The 24,928-nt window shown below is 35.5% G+C and overlaps 1 protein-coding gene across 15 annotated transcripts in view; it reads right to left on the minus strand.

The window, feature by feature from the left end:
- BLTP1 (bridge-like lipid transfer protein family member 1) overlaps positions 1–24,928 on the minus strand; it is a 195,190-nt gene that overhangs the window by 167,293 nt on the left and 2,969 nt on the right. For all 15 annotated transcript variants that reach the window (XM_086346902.1, XM_086346895.1, XM_086346910.1 and 12 more), the window contains exons 3-7: positions 14,279–14,409; positions 10,887–11,003; positions 9,811–9,889; positions 8,636–8,700; positions 359–545 (exon numbers count right to left, since the gene is read on the minus strand). In XM_086346902.1, the coding sequence (XP_086203028.1) occupies positions 359–545; positions 8,636–8,700; positions 9,811–9,889; positions 10,887–11,003; positions 14,279–14,375 (545 nt within the window). In that variant the 5' untranslated portion in view covers positions 14,376–14,409. The remainder of the gene's footprint in view (positions 1–358; positions 546–8,635; positions 8,701–9,810; positions 9,890–10,886; positions 11,004–14,278; positions 14,410–24,928) is intronic.

Raw genomic sequence — 24,928 nt, forward strand, 5'->3', positions numbered from 1 at the left:
CAATGTGCTTTTAACTTTGCATGAAAATGTTTAGACTTATATGTGTGTATTTAAAAGAATAAAAACCAAATTGATAGCAGTAGTTATCAACATGAGAGAAGCAGAACTGGTAAGCAGAGCAGACTGGACGGCTTTAAGCTGAGATCTAATCTTTTTTACATAGTTCTATATATTTTACATAATCTAGTCTATATTATTCTATATAATTTTTAAAGAATCTTATAATTATAAGAATAAAAATTTTAGTTAATCTACAAAGAAAGATTAGGCTATGTTTAGGTGAACAGTGTTAATAATACTCTAATAAAAGCAGATGTTTAAATGTTGGAGATTAATAAAATTCAAGTGTGACATCAACCTTTCAATTTTGGACTGGGTTCTTGTTCTTCCATTTTCTCGTGTTTTATCATCTTCTTTCTTGGGTGGAATTATTGTTGGCTCCAAACCAAACAATTCTTGAAGATGTCCATAAAGATCCGAACGATTATAGACATGAAATTCAAAGTCATTGACTGTGATGTATAATCTAGTTTCTGCTTTTGGATCTAAAGATATCAATTACAAAAAAAAAAAGTTTTTAGTCAACTTTTTAAGAACTTTAGTTAAAAGTTTTAAGTCAAATCCTTTTCCAAAGCTAAAGTAACTCAAATGATTTATTTTAAAATAGAATTCTATGATAAAAGGGAATTACATTTTTAAAGTAATAAAACATCGACAAAGAAAAAAAGCTGATATCACTATAATATTTCAGCTTGGCATTCCAAAACAATCTGAATTTCTACATCCCAGTTGTATAACAACAAAAAGATTTTATGCCAAGAAGAGCACAATGCCATTTACAGAGTAAAACTTTACCCCAATATAGCCATAAGTATATACTAAAATATACATAGTAAAATGTTCAAGTTATAATGCATTAAAATATCACACTAGTATTTGAACTTGTGCATATAGAAACTATGACTTTATAAATAATAGTTTGTTTTTTAAAACTACACAATGCTAAAACAAAGATTTCATGAATTGTAGGTGCAAATATTAATAATAATCTCAAACAAAAGATGTAACTGTATTAAAAGAGTCAAGCAAGACAAAATAATAATAGTTTAGCCATTACACAAAGTCAAGGACCTTTAGTTCTTCCTCAAGGGCTACAGATAATATTCTGAGCCATGTCCTCTGAACTCTTCTGCAGATACTGAAATCCCTATAAGGGGGAAGAAGTTAATTGTATGCTGTCCACTAGTACATAAACCACAGACCAGCTGGAACCAGAAGGGTGATGACGCTGACTCCCCATTACCACACCACCAACCAATGAGAAGAATGTCTGTGAGCTGATCACGCCCTGCCCTTTGAACACTATAAAACTCTCTCCAAGGTGGGACACACAGTCTTGAGGGCATTAGCCCCTCTAGCCTGGCAAAGCAATGAAATTCTCTCTCTAGACTTCATCCAAAACTCTGACTCCGAGATTTAATCCAGCACCAGTGTACAGAGGCCAAATTTCAGCAACACACATACACAGGTTCTTTGGCGGGGCAGGGGGGGAGGGAGTTGGGAAAACCAACACTTGATTCTCCAGGAACTAGAAAAAGACAGTAAATAAACAGTAAAAAGGATGTAAGACTGAATTCCTGTAACACTGTTTACAAATGTTATGATCTAAGGCAGTACATTAACCACCCTTAGCCTCATTGCCTTATCCTCTCTATAAAATGAGAATACCTCTACCTACCTGTAAGATGGTTATACTATAAATACTAGTTTCCTTGCATTAGCAGGTTAAATTCTTACTAATCATACTGATTTATAACAAATTTTATTCTTTTTAAATAGTCTTTCATTTCATAGTGTGATATAATAAAAACAGCTCATCTCTATTGAACAGTTGCTATGTTCTAGGCACTTTACTCATAGAATTTCATTTAATCCTCACAACAAACCTTAGCAGTCAGAGCCCAAGATTATATAACTCAGAGGAAGACTAAAATCCAGGTCTCCAAATACTGGTTCTTAAACACAAAATAAAATTACTTATTAATTTTATCAATAAATATAATGGCTATTTCAAAAGCAAAAATGTTATTAATCCCTGAAAACAAAAATGTGTCAAAAGGGTCCAGGTATTTCTTTGCATTTTACAAAAAACTGATCAATAGTCATACCTTAAATGCAGTATTTAATTGTTAAATTCTGGTAACACTAGATTTCTCACTGACATTTATCTCTCCTGGAAATTTTAAAAGCAGTTTTTAGGTTTCATTCATTCTGATGACACTTGGAGTCAAACAGAAAATTTTAATTAATACATAATTTAAGAAAGGTATAATCAACTGGCTCTTTTAAATCTCTCTACATTAATAATGTTCTACACTTGAAGGCAGAATCTTCTTCTCATACTTCTTGTCATCTAACATTCATACAATGAGCTTCCCAAATTCATTTGTTAACAAAGTGTTGTTATTCAGTCACTAAGTTGTGTCTGACTCCTTACGACCCCAAGGACTGTTGCACACCAGGCTCCTCTGTCCTCCACTATCTCCCAGAATTTGCTCGAACTCATGTCCATTGAGTCAGTGATGCTATCTAACCATCTCATCCTCTGTCGCCCCCTTCTCTTCCTGCCCTCAATGTTTCCCAGCATCAGGGTCTTTTCCAATGAGTGGGCTGTTCGCATCAGAGCTTCAGTTTTAGCATCAGTCTGATGAATATTCAGGGTTAATTTCCTTTAGGATTGACCAGTTTGATCCCCTTACTGTCCAAGGGACTCTCAAGAGTCTTTCCAGTACCATAGTGCGAAAGAATCAATTCTTCGGCACTGAAACGTCTCTACGGTCCAACTCTCACATCTGTATATGGTTACTGGAAAAATCATGGCTTTGACTGTATGGACCTTTCTTGGCAAAGTGATGTCTCTGCTTTTTAATACATTGTCTAGGTTTGTCATAGCTTTCCTTTCAAGGAGTAAGCATCGCCCAATAGATATAAGTATAGACGTAAAAAGCTCTTAACAAGCAGTTAATTTATGAAGGAAAAAAGTAAATAAATGTTGTAGAACAGTGTAAGTCTCCTGAACAAATAGCTAATTGAGACTTATTCTCCAAAGGGAAATCAGGAAAAAGGCACTATTTAATTATGCAATTGGGACACATGTTATTTGTAGTAAAAAATCTAAGTGCTACCAAGGCCTTGTAATATACTCAGAATCAAGTCTATCGACCTTTCAAAAATTGTTCAGGGATTTTTATTTCCTTCATGTATTTAACAAACAAGATTTAGATGCTACATATTTAACAGTACTAGATTATACTAGGCTAAAACTTCTAAGCAACAAAATAATAGGGACATACTTTACCATCACCTTTCCACTCCTTAATAATCTAAGAATTCCTCTGGATATGAAGGATGCATGTCTAGCTAGTCAGACTAGTATAAATTTAAATACTATGATATATCACTGTATATTAAGAGGTAACTGGTCCTGCTATTTGTTTCCCAAAAGAATCCCTTAAAATTAAGTATCCTCAAAATAAAGACTTTTGACTGAAATCCTCATTAAATAGTCTTTAGTCAACAACCCATCTATAACAGATCACTAGTTCATGACTTAGGAAATATTTTACAACAAATTCTATGGTAAACAAATTAGATGTATTATTTTTTTTCTCTTTTGTAAAGAGTTACACTGGACAAGTAACAACTTTAAAACTGCTCCTGGCTTAAATTATCTCAACCAAGCTCTATGGCATAGTAGTTTTGCACTGGACACTCTTTTCTCCTAATAGAGGAGTTCTAAAACTTCCTAATGAAAATCTTGACCCTACTCACAGAAGGGACCTGTCTCCTTAGATGGCTAGTGGCCATATATCTACTCAGACACATGCCCCAGTTAGGCTTTTAAATTTGCCACAAAGAAACATCAATTATCTCTATTTCCTCTTGATTAACTATCAGCGCACGTGGATCTGCCCTTAATAAGCAAGAAATAATAACCAGACTGTAAGGTCATATTATTGAATATAGCCTACTATTTTAACCCATATTCTACAATATTGTACAACACTTTCTGGCCTATTCACTCCTCTATACACTATATTCTAAATGATGCCCATTAATCATGCCAGACTAATCATGTACTTAGACCAAACTGATTATTCCTGCACTGCTGTTTGGCATTGTGTCTTTACCTTTGAAGGATGTGACTATGAGCACATTGTTAAGAATGTCATCCTTTACAACAGAGAATATATTTTAAAAGCATATGGAAGAGAAACTTCTTTGGCCATTCATCAAAGTTGTGCTCTTCATGAGCACATACATGTAAATTTTCAAATGTAGGTAAAACTATGAGCAAATAATTAGAATGATAAAAGTATAACTGGTAAAGCCTACCAACTTTTAACATCACTGTAAAATGGAGGTTTGAAATCTTTTTTCTACTGCAAACTTCTGGCATAAAAAAACAAGAAAGAACAATTTAGACTAAATGTTCTTCAGTATTAAGAATATAAAATTTCCAAAAATCATGACAATGTTTCTGCTCTACATTATGGACAATTACAGAGAGGGCAGAAACAGAAATTTATGTTAGCATTAAGAGTGACAAAAAGAATCCGAGACATAAAGAAATGACAGGGGAGAGCCAGTCATGAAAGAACCAATATTAGAGCAATTTGTATTAGACTGCATTTATGCATCTTAAATAGTGATTACATTTTGCCATATTCTTTGAAGTGAGCTAAGTTCATGTCACTCCCCTGCCCCAAAACCTTTCATGGCAGTGGCTTGCCAGTGTTCAACAACCTCCATTACATAGCTTCCATCTTATCCCCTATTATTCCTTTACCTTGTATTTACCACCATATGGCGTTGTGAATTCCTAAACACACCTGTTTTCAAACCTCAATGCCATTGGTCAAACCAGTTATTCCATCTGAGCTACCCTCCCTTCCACTCCACCTATACCTGACACAATCCTATATTCACTGTCATCACCAAGCATGCTACTTAAGAGATGGAACTTTCACAACAGCTTTTCCATTCTGTGCGTGTCTGCATGTGTGCTAAGTCACTTCAGTTGTGTCCGACTCTTTGGGACCCTGTGGACTGTAGTCTGCCAGGCTCCTCTGTCCAAGGGATTCTCCAGGCAAGAATACTGGAGTGAGTTGCTGTTTCCTCCTCCAGGGAATTTTCCCAACCCAAGATCGAACCCAGGTCTCTTAAATCTGCAGCATTGGCAAGCAGGTTCTTTACCACTAGCACCACCTGGGAAGCCCTCTACCATTCTGCCTCCTTGACAAATAGACAGAACTTTAAACACCATGAATTTGCTGGGACCACACCAAGTGGTCCATATCAAAATTGGTAATTCTGAGGATGGTTCACTGTTTTTCCTCAACACACACTCACTGTTCTCTTTTTTCTTTAATTACAATTGTTTGTATGCATTTATTCCCTCAAATAATTTTGAATAATACTCTTTATTTTTTATTCCCCCTCCAGATTAGCACAATGATCAGTAGAGTGAATGTAAAATAAGTATCTGTTAAATTAGGTAAAGATTTTCATCGAAAGTTACCTCTTTCTTAAAGAACTTGGGTCAGTTATTCTTGACCCTCATTCAAGAATTGTGGTGAACAGCAAACCACTTTAAGGAGATGTTAACATTTCATGATAAAATGAAGTAATTATTTTCTTCAAAACAAAAGACTGTAAACAATTTAAGACGGTATCCCCCATATCAATGAAAATTCTGAAGTGGGCAATCCCAGTAGGCCTAGTTTACAACCTGCAGTTACCTCTGGATACTTCAAATACCTTCATTCCTCCCATAAGCTGTGATAAGTGTTTATTTATACATAAGAATCTTCAAGAACCCTCTTGGGCCACATTTGACAAGGCTATTTAATAAATACAAGGGACACTAGACTGGAAGTTAGCAGACCTGGGTTTTTGTTCTGATTTTAACAGCTATAATCAGAGGAACTTATGATTTTTCCATCTACAAAATGAGGGGGCTTTGAGGACATTAGCTGTTTCCAAATTGATGATGGATTTCGAGAAAAATCGGTTGTTTTCTGTGTTCCTTGGAATTCTGGAGTCAAGAGCATTGGGTGGGGTGGTATTAGGTCAAATGGGCCTCCTCAAACCACCATTTCCCTACAGCTTTATCAGTTCACATTATCATTTTAAAACACCAAGGGGGGAAAAAAATCTGGAATAAAACTTCTAATGCAAATATAAAATAGGGTGGGTTTGTTTGTTTTACCACAAACAAGCTATATAAATGAAGAGAACTTTTGTTTTGGCTCCACTGTAACCTTGCTTTCAAAATTTATGTTAACTAACATGTAAAAAGAAAAAAGATTAAATCAAAACAGCGAGACCTTATCACACAGACTGCAAGATTAACAGAAGCATGACATGCTGAGGAAAAATACTCTCCTAAAGAAATCTATCTCTAAGGCACAACCTAGATGCACTTTTCAAACTAAATCAAGGGTAGAAATACTGGGCATGCCCAAAATTAAGTGAATGTGTTAGAAACTAGAACTGAACTCAAAAGAATCTGGCTCTCAGGAATGAGCTTTAACCACCTCTAAAGTGTAAGATATCTTTAAGTACCACCTTTAAGACTTACAGTCAAATTTAAAAAAGAATCAAGAATATTCTCTCCACAATACCTAAGCAATGTAGGAAAGTACTTTCATATTAATAAAAAGTCAAAACTTAAAAACAAAAGATTCCCAATGCACTAACATATTACCTAAAGGACATTTTATTCTCCTGTGAGAATGCTTACAGTAACTACTAAGAAATGAGGTAAAAAGGTTGGTTTAACAACCAAAATTCCAAAATCATAGACTGAAGACAGGTAATGACACAGAGCCATTCTCAATCACAGATGAGAGACTGCAAAAAGCCTATTTCAAAGGTCCACAGAACACTTTTATCATAAGAAGTCACTGAGCTTCTGTTCAAAACTATCTAATATACAACTCTAATTTTTAGAAAACTTTTTCCAGAAATGAAATTTGCCCATTATTCTTTCTAATAATTCAGGTTTCATTAACTCTGCAGATGTCAAATTCTAACCCATTAATGCCAACATTTTCAAGGTAGAGTACATTATGTTTTATATAGGAGGGATGAAAGATATGTGGGAGGAAGGCAATGATAGTTTAAAAAAAAAGACTAAACAACAGTGAAACAATAGGGAAATCTAAAAATAATTTAGGGTAGCTCAAACTTTTGCTAAGTTTTAAAACTTTCAGAACTTTACTCTATTTTCCCATAGAAAAAACAGTATACATCATGATGAGATTCTTAGGGGAGCTCACATACACACAACCCAACACTTAGTTGGAAAGTTCCAAAATTATACAGAACCAACCACCATTTCAGAACCTCACTGGGGAGCCTGAAACACAGGTCCTCATACCTAAGAAAAGGTGGAGGGGTTTCATTCTCTTTTGATCCTACACTCCCAGGTAGCACTTAAATTCTCCTTAAAAGTAGTTATCAAAAAGTATGGTCCAGGGACCTCTGGGGGGATCCTGAGACCCTTTCTTGGGGAACACAAAGTCAAAATTATTTTGATAATATTATTATACTAAGATATTTGACTTTTTAAGAGTCATTTTCATGAGTGGACAATGGGGTTTTTTAAAGGCTATAAGAAGTATATGAATATGAAAGCAGAGGTGAGAATTCAATTACCTTCCATTAGGAGAGACATTTAAAATATTTGCAAAATTTAAAACGATGTCAGTCTTCTCACTATATTTTTGCTTTGGAAAAATTATTCTTCATAAAGTGCTATTTAACATATGTAATGGATTTATTATAAATATTTTTAATGATTAAAATGTTTCTATTATGACCAGGCTTAATTTGAATGCAGCAAATATTAAACAGATACAACTTAATAAATAAAACCTCTTTGGAATCCTCAATTATTTATAATGTAACAAATCCTGAGATCAAACATGTTTGCGAATTACTATTCTAGAAAGTAAAGACAAGGTTTCCTCTCCTTGAGGCCACTGGTGTGGTTAATGTAGAGAAGAAAAGTTACAGGCACAGACAGGAGCACCTAGAGTTGTGAAATGAACAGGTGAGCAGAATATACTGAGATAAAATTCTGATGATAAAAAGCAGAAACAGAAGAGAGTCTAGAGTATGCATTTCCTCTTTCCTACACATCCTTACCATAGTAGATAAATGCGAATTAGTAGCAATGTTATGTAAAAGTATGAATAAAGCAAAGAAGCTAAAAAGATAAGCATCTTAGTAGAGTGATTAAAGAGTGCTAGGAAAGCCACTTTAACCACAGTATGGGATTAAGTCCACAGATGTAATAGGAGGTAAGACTAGAAATGTGGGTAAGGGTCATACTGAGAATAACCCTAAATAAACAATAGACTAAGGAAACTAAATTTAACCACGCAGAGGAAAGCTGCTGCAGGATTTTCAGCTAAGGAATGTTAAAATCAGTTCTGTAAACTCCAAAGGTTTTAAAAATATTTTTATCTATTACAAAATGTGAAACATTTCAACATCTACAAATGAAAATTCTGATTATATTACTGAAGATTTCAAATACATGAAAAAATGAAACCACGTTGCTTACCATGTTGCTTCTGCTTTGGATTATACATTTTCCACCACCGAAAAATTATAAATCCATCTTGAATTCTAAGCAAGATAAATTACAAAATTGAAAGCTTAAACAACAATTTATTTAACTCATTTCTTAGTTATCATAAAAAAGCAGGAAACTGATAATAGGGAAATACAGAAAACTGGACACTAGCACACTTAGACGTTTCATACTCTTCCAATTAAGAAAGGAAAAGATCTGTAAAAGCTCTTAGATTCTTCTGTTTAGGTAAACTGTAATACCAAATAACATTTAGTAGGAAAATAAAGTGTTAACAGAAAAAACTTTTTCTTTTTCAAGTGATATAAATGAAAATTATATAAACTAAAAGTCAAATCTTGAAAGGAAGATATTAGCACACAAAGGGAAAACTTGTAAAGATTTTCTTTCATTTCTATAATGACATATCACTGCATCTCCCCAAAGGGTAGAATTATAGCCTAACTTTTACTTTTAACTTGGAAATAGTTTTAGACTCACAAAGAAGTTACCTCTACTATTATAAGTGAGGTATGAGTGCTGCTAAACTCTAGTACTTCTCAACTAATTTAGTGTCTCCAAGTTTTATCCAAGTAACAAATTTTAAGAAAATCACATGAATAGAGTAAGCTTTTCTTTCAAGGCTTACAGAATACAGACTATATCAAATATATGAACTATCATTTTTCATTATATTCAATTTTCATCTATTTCATAAGGTAAAACTAGAAATGCTATTAAGGTTAAATTATTCTAAAATTTCACTATATATAAAAAAGGGATAATGGATAAGAGATATCAACACCCCTGATCCTTGCTTATATAACAAACGACCACAATGAATTCTACAACAAAAATGCTCAAGTAATCTAATGCTCAATTTTTAAAACTAGGGATGATATGAGATTGTCCATTTCTATAAGCTGCTATTCAAATATGATTTTTTTGGCCAGTGTAAACCTTAGCTAAATTAATCCATGGATAGAAACATTAAAAAAAAAAAATCAATTCACCAGGTATGAATCACTGAAAAAAATGATTGCTGATTTATGGTTTTATTTGAAAATCCAACATTGTTCCTATGAAAAAGCAAGCCATATTCAATTCAGTATTATAATTAAAAAAGTTTATAATATTTCAGATTTAAGATGGACATTTATTTTTACCTAATAGACATGTCTTCTGTAATATAATAGATTTCACGAACCATGACTTTTCCAGAAAGAACAGAGAAAGAAAATGAACCTGTTGTAGGAAAAAAAAAAAACCCAACAGCAATTAATGTAATTGTTTTGAAAAACAGTAGAGCCCTAAAAGCTTTAAATAATCTTCACATTCAATTTATTCAATAATTAAATGTTCTTTCCCTACTTCTTTCCTGATATCCTTACAGCCTTATTAATCTTGTCACTTTCCCCTCAAATGTAAGAAAAAGTGCCATAGATATCATTACTATGAACTGAGTTACTAAATAATTATATGAGGACGTTAGTTTAACAGCTACTTCTATGAATAATTCTCTTGATTAGGCACAGTCATTAAATGAACCCAAAGCAGTTCACCATTTTTCTCCATTAATTTCGGTGACTCCAGGAACCAGTCATTGCCTCAAATTAATGAAAGACTACTTATGTTTGAGAGAACTTTTATTTATGACCAGTAAGAGGTACTCTAAGGAAGAGCAGAAATATTCTATTAGGTGATCCCTTACCTCTTTTTCCCAGTGGTTCAGGGTTTTTCCAAAGAATATGACTTCCTAATATACCCTCCTATCTACTTGCAAACTTCCCATTTATAAGTAGGTTAAATTAATAACAAAAGCTACAAAATGAAGTACACAAGATGATTCCACTTAGTTATAGATTTTTTAGGTATCAGTTTTTTTTAAAAAAGCAGAACTTCATCAAGCATTAGAAATTTTCTTTGGATGGTAAAATGTTGAGAAATATCCAGTTCCATTTTTTATATGTGTCCAGATAATTCAAATTATTTTAATGAGGATCTCTTGTAATCCAAAAAAGTCAAAAGGCTACTACAGAAACCCTTTGGGAAATAAGAACGAGGTAAAGGACATAACCAAATGGTAGTTCAACTCTAGTCGGGGTACTATATTAGAGAAATTTCAGGTAGATTAGTTTAACTTTCATGAAACAAATGTAAATTTCTAAAGCCACTGCGTGTTTACAAAATAAACTTACAATTTCCAGATTACACAGAAGAAAAAAAAATTACTCAGACTTACCAATATGAATATAGCCATGCTTGTATAATCTGTTAAGAACCAGTGTTAAAATAAGGCCAACATTCCGAGAATTATAATACGTGAGATAAATAATCCATCCACAAGACAAAATAGTAGCTGTTGGAAGAAAAGAATGCAAAAAAAGGATCTCACTATACATTTCCTTTTGATCACCTTAACATTTTAATAAAAATTTGTTAGTAAAAGATCATTTATCATGTTCAGAAACGAGAAGATTTTCTTCCAAACGGTAACATGTCCTCTTACAATTTAATACTTGAAGTTTTAAAACCAGAGGTTGATTCTACTTTACCCACCTTTCAAATTCATTCTCTTTAGTCATTCACCAGAAAAATTGAGATTTCAATCAGATCAAGTAAAACAATGTTTCAAGTAAAACTACTTTCCTTTTTTTCTGTTTCATTTTACACTACTTTGTACAGTTTTATTTATTAAACACACACAAAGTGTTCTGGGAAAAGAAAGCCCATATTTCTGAATATTCTGGAAAAAAAAAAATCTACCTTTATTAGACTCAGAGTTCATTCTTAAGCTATTTCCTAAAGGCTACAGTCACTTACCAAGAACACTGATGATTTTTTTACGAAAACTGATGATTTTTTTACATCAGAGAAAAGTCACTTTAAAAACAAATCAACAGTCTCTGCTTTTAAAATACTGTTGGAAAGAAGTGAGAAATTTAACCTACTTAAAGGCATATTATGGCATCTGGTCCCATCACTTCATGGGAAATAGATGGGGAAACAGTGGAAACAGTGTCAGACTTTATTTTTTTGGGCCCCAAAATCACTGCAGATGGTGACTGCAGCCATGAAATTAAAAGACGCTTACTCCTTGGAAGGAAAGTTATGACCAACCTAGATAGCATACTCAAAAGCAGAGACATTACTTTGCCAACAAAGGTTCGTCTAGTCAAGGCTATGTATGTATGTGAAAGTTGGACTGTGAAAAAGGCTGAGCGCCAAAGAATTGATGCTTTTGAACTGTGGTGTTGGAGAAGACTCTTGAGAGTCCCTTGGACTGCAAGGAGATCCAACCAGTCCATTCTGAAGGAGATCAGCCCTGGGATTTCTTTGGAGGGAATGATTCTGAAGCTGAAACTCCAGTACTTTGGCTACCTCCTGCGAAGAGTCGACTCACTGGAAAAGACTCTGATGCTGGGAGGGATTGGGGGCGGGAGGAGAAGGGGACAACAGAGGATGAGATGGCTGGATGGCATCACTGACTCAATGGACGTTGAGTCTCAGTGAACTCCGGGAGTTGGTGATGGACAGGGAGGCCTGGCGTGCTGCGATTCATGGGGTCGCAAAGAGTCAGACACAACTGAGCGACTGAACTGAAAGGCATATCTATATTGAATAGGCCACAAAATATTAATATTATTATGTTGCAATTGGTAACACAGTAACTTACTTTTAAAGAACACCATTAAATACGCTTCAATACATGTTATTCTATATTTGACCATTTTTCATGAAAAGTTTATAGTCACTAATAAAATCTGTAATATTCCTCCCAAAACACCTAACTCCTTAATACATAAATGACAAAATACAAGAACGTATTTTTTGATAAATTTTCTTTTACTTATGCATTTGAAAAGTATAACTATTTTCTAGATTAAGACAAAGTAATATAAAGCAATTTAATATATGTAACCTTTTAGCAACACTGTATTAAGTTTGTACTTTTAAAAAATTATGTTAACATACCTAAAACAAAGCAGTCACTGAGAGTCAAAATACATCATTAATTACTTATGGTAGCTTAGACTGATGTTAATAGCTTTGAGATATCAAGTGCTATGATTTGTCCATAAAAATTATTTCTAGAACAATTCTTTTGAACAATTATTTTGATGATACAATATTATTTTAAACTTAAAGTCATCCTGTATTAATTTTTACCGTGAATCACTGTGTGAACAGCAAGTTGCTATGGGCTCTTCAGAAAGGCAAAGGTATTTGCTGAGAAAGCACGCTCTCATCTCAGAAAGTAGACCCCCTGGGAGCTGTGGCCCTTTCAGTGTATCATGTCCCTCCCCACTCCATGCCCTTCCATATTGTAAGACCATTAGTAAAATAGAGAGATCAAACAACCCCTCATTGTTTTCCTGGTTGTTGTTATTATTTTCACCTGAAAGAAAGGAGCTGTATACCATGCATAAAAAAAAAAACAGAAATTCTAAATGATAGGAAAGGGGGCACACAGGATATAAGAAAGATGTCTGCCTTTAATTAAACTAAAAGATAATTTTCAATGCTGTTTTTATGAAATTATATTTCATAGTATTATTTTGTACTTCATTTTACTTTTAAGTTTTCATTATGATAATTTAGAATAGTTCATGTTCATCAATTAGGGGAGAAAAAACAAAGTTTAAATGGTAAGCCAATCCTACCTACAAACCATAAATTATTATAATTCCCTTTATATACAGTTCTCCTCTACTGTAACCCTATCACACAGCATCATGAAAGAAGCACAAGCCTACACTCAAGAAAAAGAACAACTGTGTAACCTGTGCAAGTTATTTAATTTTTATGGGTCTCAATTCCCCAATAGGTTAATAGGAAAATATCAGCTACCTTCATAAGTCTGCTGTGAACATTACTGAGATAACACACGCAAAATGCTTGTGGCACATGGTACACAGATGTTTAATAAATATTTCCATCACCTCCCTTTCCTCTCTCACTCCATCTTACCCTTTCTATTTTCCTCTCTGCACTTTTCTAATTCCTATGCTAAAATTCAAATCAAATAGCGTTCTTCCATGAAACATCCTAGACAGTAACAACCTACAGTAATTGCTCCCTTTCTCAGTACTTGATGTATTTCTCCTTATCTGTTCATATTCATTCACTCACTCATACGTCTTCCCTCTCTCTGCAATTTAATTATATACTGCTTTGTATTATTTGTGTATACCTAGAAAAGTTCTGGAATATAAGACAAAAAAATCATTACTGGAAAATTCCACTGTCAGGTACATAAGGAATGAGGAAAGAGATAACATTTAATTAGGCAAAAACATTTACCATGAGGATTTATCACTTTATAATAAAACAAAAGTGTTTGCGTGTATGTTCGGATGGGAAATGGAAGAGCTGATCTGAAACAGCAAAGAAAAGCTAGGTCTCTTATCATCCCACTTCCCCTAACACAGACAAGGAAGCAGCCTAAGGAAAACAGCCCTCAAGAGCAGTTTCCAGAGCAAATATTCATAGAAACACAGATTAAAATACTTGTCTCCAAAAACACAAACAAATGGTATTGTAAGCACTCTAACCTCAGTGAACTACAGCTTAAAATCTGGCAGCTGTTAATTCATACACAAAATAAAGTACAAGAAAATATATTCTACTTACCAACAAGGAGCCAAACAACGTTGGAATTGTGTTCTGTAAGAAAATCTTCTAGTTGAGTGATACTAGGAACAATACTCTCATTCTTTCTTTGATCCATTACTAAAATTTTTCCAGAATAGCATCTAAAAGGCCTGAAAGAGTTCAAAAGTTAAATTTAGAATTTAACCTATGTAAGGGGAAGAAAGGTGAATTTAATAAATGTGAAAGTTTACTAAATCATATTCTGCTTTCTTCAAAGAGAGGAATGTAAAACTATAACAAACAGTAATAACAAAGATGTCCACATTTCTACATAAAATTTAAGACAATGTATCATATTTTTAAAGTCCTGATTCACCAATCTAAGTATGAATAGAGATCCAAGTTCAATTACTAAACTCTGGCTCAAAATAAGAGGGACATAATTAGTCTTAAATCTAACCAAAGATATTTATTCTCAACAATCAGGAAATATCAGTCATCAATATTAGACAAATTCATCTAGACTTGTACCCAAAACTACCACTTAATTATAAAGTATTTATATATTAAGCTTTAGTAATCCTTCTTAACCTCTATCAGCTGTGTATTCCCATTATTCCATGAAGAAACAATCTTCCTAGTTTAAATTCATTCTAGATAGAATCTGGACACTAAGCAGATCTCCTGCTATCAGATGATCAGGATAAAATATAATACACGTCAAATTGTGACCAGACATGCAAACATATTTATGTGTGTGTAACTGAGTATGTGTATGTATGTGTATGTGTATATGTGCGTGTATGTATGTATATATGTATATGGACTGAGAATCAGCAAAAAGGAATGCAAGTTCTTCTTTTTATGATCTAAGAAACAGAAAATTATCCCTCTGAGAGTACAGTATTAACATGACTAACCCAACCCATCTATAACAAAATTACCTTGTGATAAATCAGGAAAAGGAGAAGAAAAGTTAGACAAAGAAAGCTACACAGTTAATAATCCTTTATGACCAAAGAGCATACATGACTTTCATGGAGAGTCAGAAAAACAGATTTTAAAATAGAAAGATATGTGAGGACAACTTTCTAGTTGAAATTCCATACAGTTAGCTTATAACCTTCTCAAAATGTTTTTCTGTTTACTCATCACAATCCTATCTTCACAGGTCACAAAACAAGTTTAAAAACTGGATGAGACAACATTGCAAGATACTGTCTACAAGAGGATTACAACATTTCATATGTCTGCATTGTTGAAAACACTATAATTTAGAGGCAAATTAAAAATTTATTTTAAAAAAATGAGTTCAGTAACAAAAGGTTTATTATTAAAAGTATATGAAAACCTAGGGCAAAATTGCTAGAGCAACTTTAATGTTTTCATTTTTCAGTAAGCTTTTTTTCCTGTGGTTTAGAAAGTAAGTAAGAAATGTTAATGTATTGAAAACATTGGTGGTAGTCAAAGGCATGCCGTGCTGTGCTTAGTCACTCAGTTGTTCCAGCTCTTGCGACCCCATGGACTGCGCCCGCCAGGCTCCTCTGTCCAAGGGGATTCTCCAGGCAAGAAAACTGGAGTAGGCTGCCATACCCTCATCCAGGGAGAAGGCAAGGGCATGGGGTAGTGGAAATGACTGAAGAGGGTCAAAGGATACAGACTTTCAGTTATAAGATAAATAAGTTCTGGGAATTTAAAAACAGCATGGTGACTGTAAACAATAGTATAGTGCATATTGAAAGCTGCTAAGAAAATATGTTTTAATCGTTCATATCATGAGAACAATGTGTAATTATTCGAGATGATGGATGTTATCTAAACTTATTGTGGTAATCATTTTGATCATATATCAAATCATTATGTGGTACACCTTGAAGTAATACAGTGTTATATGTCAATTATATTTAAATAAAACTGAGGTGAAATGCTACATTTTACAATACTTTGAAAAAAATCTATGAACTAGTAGCAAAATTAGGAGGCTAATTTTTACAACATGAGCTTTCTCTTTCTTATCTTTTGAGACTAAAAAAAGTAAAAATTTTAAAAGGGAGAAAACACTTTGAGAAGGCCTACAATCTAAACCAAATATTCATATATTATATAATGGTTTACATATTATAAAATAACGTCTGAACCTATCTCAAACTTATTTTTCCATTTTACATATGTATCGCCAGCACACTACTGGGTTGATGAAAAGAGCACCTAGTGACTCCTAGCGGGTACTCCATGAGGGATATAGGCTGGCATTCAGATCTCCATATAAAACGGGAAGTGATCTCCCTGCCAAAAGGATCCACAGTCTTCATGCAAAATCACTTGGACCACCCATCACTTTAAGAATTGTCAAGACAGAAAGCTGCAGTATCACAGTTTTACCAACATTTGTCCAATTACTAGTTAATGCAAAATCATTAACAGAAATCAACAGACAAAGGCTGCTATACTGTTGTTAACAGTAGTTAAAAGAATATATTTTGAGCAAGTACAGAAGTAAAGGCTAAGCCTTAACAAAGGCCCTAAAATAAAGGAGACATCCTGGCCTAAGGGAAGTGTCTAAAAACAACACTGGACACAGAAAACCCAGTCTGAACTGGGGCTATACACTTGGCCACATTGCTTAAGTGCCACACAATCCCTCAAAAGTGTGGCAAAGTTTGAGATAGGTTCAGACGTTATCTTAAAGAAGATGAAATGGAGATTGATTTAAGAACCTACTGCATAACCTTCACTGAGTAAATGATGGAATAAAAAACAACCTGGTTGTTTCCTCTTTCCTACCTAAACAGTTTATGCTAAAAGCCACAAGGTGAAGTCAGTCTCTCCCATCAGGAAGCTTCCGTAAGCCTCTTACCCTTCCTTTTCCATCAGAGGGCAGACAGACTGAAAACCACAATCACAGGAAACTAACCAATCTGATCACATGGACCACAGCCTTGTCTAACTCAATGAAACTATGAGCCATGCAATGTAGGGTCACCCAAGACAGACGGGTCATGGTGGAAAGTTCTGACAAAACATGGTCCACTGGAGAAGGGAATGACAAACCAGTTCAGTATTCCTGCCTTGAGAACCCCATGAACAGTATGAAAAGGCAAAAAGACAGGACACTGAAAGATGAACTCCACAGGTCGGTAGGTGTCCAATATGCTACTGGAGAACAGTGGAGAAATAACTCCAGAAAGCATGGAGAGACAGAGCCAAAGCAAAAAAAAAACACCCAGTTGGGGATGTGACTAGTGATGGAAGTAAAGTCCGACGCTGTAAAGGGCAATACTGCATAGGAACCTGGAATGTTAGGTCTGTGAATCAAGGCAAATTGGAAGTGGTCAAACAGGAGATGATGAGTGAACATCGACATTTTATGTATCAGCAAACTAAAAACTAAAATTCAAATTGGTGAATTTAATTAGGATGACCATTATACCTACTACTGTTGGCAAGAATCCCTTAGAAGAAATGGAGTAGCCATCATAGTCAACAAAAGGGCCCAAAATGCAGTACCTGGATGCAATCTCAAAAATGACAAAATGATCTCTGTTCATTACCAAGGCAAACCATTCACTATCACAGTAATCCAAGTCTATGCCCAGACCAGCAATGCTGAATAAGCTGAAGCTGAACAGTTCTATGAATACCTACTAGACCATCTAGAATTAACACCGAAAAAAGATGTCCTTTTCATTATAGGGGACTGGAATGCAAAAGTAGGGAGTCAAGAAATACATGGAGTAAGAGGCAAATTTGGCCTTGGAGTACAGAATGAAGCAGGGCAAAGGCAGATAAGAGTTTTGCCAAGACGATGCACTGGTCATAGCAAACACCCTCTTCCAACAACACAAGAGAAGACTCCACACATGGAGGTCACCAGATGGTCAATACCGAAATCAGATTGATTATATTCTTTGAAACCACAGATGGATAAGCTCTATACAGTCAGCAAAAACAAGACTGGGAACTGACTGTGGCTCAGATAATGTACTTCTTATTGCCAAATTCAGACCTAAATTGAAGAAAGTAGGGAAAACTACTAGATCATTCAGGTATGACCTAAATCAAATCCCGTATGATTATACAGTGGAAGTGATAAAAAGATCAAGGAATTAGATCTGATAGAGTGCCTGAAGAACTATGGATGGAGGTTTGTGACACTGTACAAGAGGCAGGGATCAAGACAATCCCCAAAGAAAGGAAATGCAAAAAGGCAAAATAGTTGTCTGATGAGGCCTTAAAAAGCTGAGAAAAGAAAAGACACAAATGGCAAAGGAGAAAAGGAAAGATATATCTATTTGAATGCAGAGTTCCAAAGAATAGCAAGGAGAGATAAGAAAGCCTTCCTCAGTAATCAATGCAAAGAAACAGAGGAAAACAATAGAATGGGAAAGACTAGCGATCTCTTCAAGAAAATTAGAGTTACAAAGGGAACTTTTCATGCAAAGATGGGCACAATAAAGGACAGAAATGGTATGGACCTAACAGAAGCAGAAGATATTAAGAAGAGGTGGCAAGAATACACAGAAGAACTGTACAAAAAAGAGCTTCATGACCCAGATAATTACAATGGTGTGATCACTGACCTAGAGCCAGACAGCCTGGAATGAGAAGTCAAGTGGGCCTTAGGAAGCATCACTACAAAGCTAGTGGAGGTGATGGAATTCCAGTGGAGCTATTTCAAATCCTAAAAGATGATGCTGTGAAAGCACTGCACTCAATATGTCAGCAAATTTGGAAAACTCAGTCGTGGCCATAGGACTAGGAAAGGTCAGTCTTCATTCCAATCGCAAAGAAAGGCAATGCCAAAGAATGCTCAAACTACTGCACAATTGCACTCATCTCACACACTAATAAAGTAATGCTCAAAATTCTCCAAGCCAGGCTTCAACAATTTGTGAACCGTTAACTTCCATATGTTCAAGCTGGATTTAGAAAAGGAAGAGGAACCAGAGATCAAATTGCCAACATCCATTGGACCATCAAAAAAGCAAGAGTTCCAGAAAAACATCTACTTCTGCTTTATTGACTATGACTGTGACTATAAACCCTTTGACTGCGTGAACCACAACAAACTCTGGAATATTCTTAAAGAGAAGGGAATACCAGGCCACCTGACCTGCCTCTTGAGAAACCTGTATGCAGGTCAGGAAGCAACAGTTAGAACTGGACATGGAATAACAGACTGGTTCCAAATAGGAAAAGGAGTAGATCAAGACTGTATATTGTCACCCTGCTTATTTAACTTATATGCAGAGTACATCATGAGAAATGCTGGACTGGATGAAGCACAAGCTGGAATCAGGATTGCCAAGAGAAATATCAATAACCTCAGACATGCAGATGACACCACCCTTATGGCAGAAAGTGAAGAACAACTAAAGAGCTTCTTGATGAAAGTGAAAGAGGAGAGTGGAAAAGTTGGCTTAAAATTCAACATTCAGAAAACTAAGATGATGGCATCCAGTCCCATGACTTCATGGCAAATAGATGGGGAAACAATGGAAACAGTGACAGACATTTTTCTTGGGTTCCAAAATCACTGCAGGTGGTGACTGTAGCCATGAAATTAAAAGATGCTTACTCGTTGGAGGAAAAGTTATAACCAACCTAGACAACATATTAAAAAGCAGACACATCACTTTGCCAACAAAGGTCTGTCTAGTCAAAGCTATGGTTTTTCCAGTAGTCATGTATGGATATGAGAGTTGGACTATAAAGAAAGCTGAGCACTGAAGTATTGATGCTTTTGAATTGTGGTGTTGGAGAAGACTCTTGAGAGTCCCTTGGACTGCAAGGAGATCCAACCAGTCCATCCTAAAGGAAATCAGTCCTGAATATTCATTGGAAGAACTGATGTTGAAGCTGAAACTCCAATACTCTGGCCACATGATGCAAAGAACTGACTCATTTGAAAAGACCCTGATGCTGGGAAAGATGGAAGGCAGGAGGAGAAGGGGACGACAGAGGATGAGATGGTTGGTTGGCATCACTGACTCAATGGACATGAGTTTGGGTAAACTCCAGGAGCTGGCAATGGACAGGGAGGCCTGGTGTGCTGCAGGCCATGGAGTCACAAAGAGTCAGACATGACTGAGTGATTGAACTGAAGTGAACTAGAGTAAGGCAGGCATATGTACTGGGGAGGAGAGGGACAGGAGTCTCAATGGCCAAAAGAAGAATGTCAGAGCCAAATAAAACCCTAAATAGTCTAAGTATCCATTTGTGTGGTGAAAAGGGTAGAGGGAAAGCAGCAGTATTTTAGGGTATCAAAGCCATAGCAGAATGAGGAGGAGTACTTCCCAGGTGCTGCAGCCTGGGTGGAAAGACAAGGGCATCCAAGACAGGGGGAGAGGGCAGGAGCAGTCCAGCTCAGGTATCAGAGCCTGGGCAGAAAAGAAGGTCATTCAAACAGGGAGGCTTCCTAGTGCAGGGTGTCAGAACCCAAGAGGAAGGCATCAGATCCCAAAGAGATAAGCAGAGCTTCCATGCAGGAGGGTGATCTGGAATACGACAGGAGCAGGATAAGGAGGACAAACACCTGGGAAGTGGCTCATGCAGGGGATGCGGAGGGAGTTAATCTAGTAAGTATATCAAGAATAATGGAAGCCAAGTTTCTCACTGTCAGAGGATATATAAAGGAAGAAAATCAGAATTAACCCTGTGGTGTTGAATAAAAACTAGAGGTATGGCTTTCAATATAAATGGATACAGAAATAGCTATAGCTGCATATGTATATGTGTGCATAGTTCATTCACAGACCCTGCGAGCAGCACCCCAATATAAATGAACAGAAGACTTCTCTTCTGAAAATCATTTTCTCTTTAGAGGGGTCCTTGAAGAAATGGCTAATTCTACAACTAGGGCAGGGAAAGTCAGGATGAGCTTTTTTTCCATAAAGGAAAGAAGTGTTCAAAGAATGATGGAAGATGTTAAAAGGAAGTAAAAACCAGCTTTAAGAGGCTCCCATTGGCAAAATCTGGGACAATTTAAGCACTGCCATAAATAACAGTAACAAACCACAACCCATTTAATAAATACAAATCTATGAATCCATACCAATATAAATTATCAACTAAATTTTGATGAGCAACAGCATACTTATGTCTTAGAATAACTGGTCTCCAAAATAACTATTAATGAAGAAGGGGAAAAGAGGAAGTTTGAGACAGTTGACAATTAAGTGATCAAAGTTCCTGTGTGCTTAGTTGTGTATGACTCTCTGCAACCCTTTGGACTGTAGCCCACCAGGCTCCTCTGTCCATTGGGTTTTCCAGGCAAGAATACCAGAGTGGGCTGCCATTTCCTTCTCCAGGGGATCTTCCTGACCCAGGGATCAAACCTGCGTCTCCTGTGTCTTCTGCACTGCAAGCACATTCTTTATCCTCTGAGCTATCAGGGAAGCCCAAGTGATCAAAGTAAACACCATCAATATAGGTATAAATCAAAATCATTTACTTTTTAATGAAGAAAACAGCCTAGTGTTGGTGGTATAGTGGTGAGCATAGCTGCCTTCCAAAAAAACAGTCTCACTTCCTTGATATTCCTGCAAAGACACGTAACCTGAATCTAATCTATCCTGCTTCTCTCCTCTCAATCATAATGATGAATAAAGATTGTTTTATTCAACTTTGTATCCACAATACCAGTAACAATGCCTTGAACACAGCCATTAATTTCAAGTATGTCATTTTAAATGGTATTTTTATCTATTACACAAAAAGTAACATTGATCTACACGTTTTAAGACATGTTCTCTCAGTATTTTATTCACCTATATTCTGTTCATTCTTCCTGAAATCCATGGGACTCATTTCAAAACTGCTGTCCACATTAGAACAGAAATTGTGGCAATTACTATTTTAGTGATGTACAAAGAAAAGCACAAAAATGTGAAACAGTTTAATCAAACACAGCAACGGCCAGAGATTTATCAAAGTTCCTAATACCACCACCACTATCACAATTCTTAGAAACAGTTTTTCAAAAAAAAAAATTACTTTTCTAAGTGAATTATCTGTAAAACCTTTCAAATACTATATTCAACTTATTTTCTCTCCCACTCGCATGAAGGAACAAAACTAACATCTAATACTTGCATCATCAGATTTTTAGAGACAGAACTCCAAATCTTGATCTGGTCCTACAAGAATAGATAGAGGTCAGCCTACAAATCAATAAAAAAAAATACAAATAATCTGACAGAAAAATGAGAAAATTTATAAACAGGTAATTCACAGAGAAAGATAATATTACTAGCAATTGGCAACAATCACAATTTATCACTCACTAGTCATAAAAGCAAAAAATTTTAGAAAGATTACAAACAACTATATTGGCAAAAGTATGGGGAAATGGGCACTCTTATAGTTGACAGAAGTAAAGTGACTTTGAGAAGAACAATTTATCAGATACTACAAAAATGTACATGTTCTGATTTGAAAATTTCAGTTTCAGGGCTCTATTTATTTCTCAGAAATACTTAGAAACAAAGATGTTTTTTCAAGGATAATCACTGCAGCATTATATATCATACTGAGAAAGTAGAAAAATGTCAGTTAATAGGAAAATAGTTGAATTATGGGACACCCTTACCATATATAATACTCTTACTATGTGAAATAATATGTAGCCTTTTTAAAAGAATAAAACAGCTCTATAGGGAATATAGAGAAATGTTCAGGATATACGTAATGTTAGGAGGAGAAAAGCAAGTTGAGCAAAAAGATGTACAGTACTCTACTTATGTTTAAAAATAATAGACTATCCATTATATGTATTACATATCTAAACCATATATATACACCATATATGCATATATGTACATATGTGATGTGTATATGTATATACTTTTATTAATCTGCAAAAACATTAGCAAAGCCATTACTTCTGAGAGATAACTATTATTTAAATATTTTACAACTGGCTTGTAATTATTCCTTAATTAAAAAAAAAAAAAAAAAAGGAGGGTGGTGGCTGGAAGACAGGACATGACAGGCAAGAAAGGGGCTTTTCCTGCCCAAGCACACATGCCACAGCCTCTCCTTATAACTATGGCCAAGGAACAGATTTCTCCCACCTCTAGAATATCAACTTGATCATCTGTCAATTGATCATCTGTCATTCTACCACCTGTCTGTCTTTCTTCAGTTCTTAAATCCTTGTCTTTTTTAAAAAAATTAAAATGCAAATACCAAGCAATATCAAACTCAAAGGCTTCATTAAAACCTCAGAAATATCAGTTAACACCTCAGCAAGAATTATTTGATTTGATAGCTCTGAGTGTAAGAACGGAAGCTGAACAGCTGTACTGTTATCTAAAAGGGGAAAGGGCTAGGTTACAAACAAAGAAGGAAGAACACCAACAGGAAAGACAATGGAGGAAGGGAGAAAGAGGAAGCAGTTATCAAGGAATAAAAGAAGAGTCAAAAGGCCCTGCTTCAGACTGTATTGTTCCAAAAGCAGACCACAGTGTGGATTGAGAGCATCGACTGAGACCACCTGGATTCAAAAACCAGTTCGAAGATTATAGCTATGTGACCATGGGCAAGTTACCTAACCTCTCCGTGCTCTTATTCATCTGTAAAATGAGAACACTAATAGTATCTACCTCACAGAGTTTACAGTTTGGATACGTAAAGCATTTAGAACAACTCTGGCACACAGTAGGTTAATACACTGTGTAAATGCCTGATGCTGGCAATCAATGCCACTCGTGCCTTGCCCATATACTGCTGATATTCACTTCTACACCAGAAGATTACTCATTCTCAACACTTGTAACACCCTACTGTAGGCTGCTTTCTGACTGCAGAAATGTGTTCAGTCTGTACTTAGGGTAGGCCAGAAATGCTGGAATTAAAGTCAATGATGCCTAGAAAGTCGTTGGGTAAACACCTGCAGCCTCCCTGCTCTTGACTTGGGATAACTCTGACGCATATTTTATTTGGTCTGTGAGAGATCCCCAGTGGTAATGAGTTCCAGATGCCCACAGTAGTAATTGTATCTTAGCATTCATCACATTTTAACTATTAGTTTCGAAGTCTGTTCCCCACAAGACTGCTAACTGCTCTTTAAGGATGTCTTTGCTATTCTGTCTGCCCTGGTGGCTCAGATGGTAAAGCGCCTGTCTACAATGTGTTAGACCCGGGTTCGATCCCTGGGTTGGGAAGATCCCCTGGAGAAGGAAATGTCAATCCACTTAAGGACTATTGCCTGGAAAATCCCATGGACAGAGGAGCCTGGTAGGCTATAGTCCATGGGGTCGCAAAGAGTTGGACATGACTGAGCGACTTCACTTTGCCCTATTCATCTGCCTATGCAATATTCAAAAAAGTTCCCGGTATGCAGTAGTTTCTCAATAAATACTTGTTTCATAAATGAATGAAATAAGTGCATCACTGTAGAAAGTACATAATTATGAACTATTGCCAAAGGTAAGTACTTATTCAAGGCCAAGAGACTCCTAGATGATCTTTTTCACACTTAAGAAAATTTGGTTTTCATTTACTTGAGTTTAAGAAGAGGATATTCAACATCTTGATAACCCATTGCACTGCCTTGCTTCTAAGGCTTATTTGCCACCTAGATTACAATAGCCTCTAACTGACTGCCTTGCTTCCAAGCTCATCTCTCTCCAATTATCATGCAGATTGTTACCTCTCTGACCATGTCTCTTCTTTTTGTCATATATA

The sequence above is a fragment of the Bos grunniens genome, chromosome 17 (genome assembly GCF_055505025.1).
Source record: "Bos grunniens cultivar Pamir isolate PY7600 chromosome 17, Bosgru_T2T1.0, whole genome shotgun sequence".
Lineage (NCBI taxonomy): Eukaryota > Metazoa > Chordata > Mammalia > Artiodactyla > Bovidae > Bos > Bos grunniens.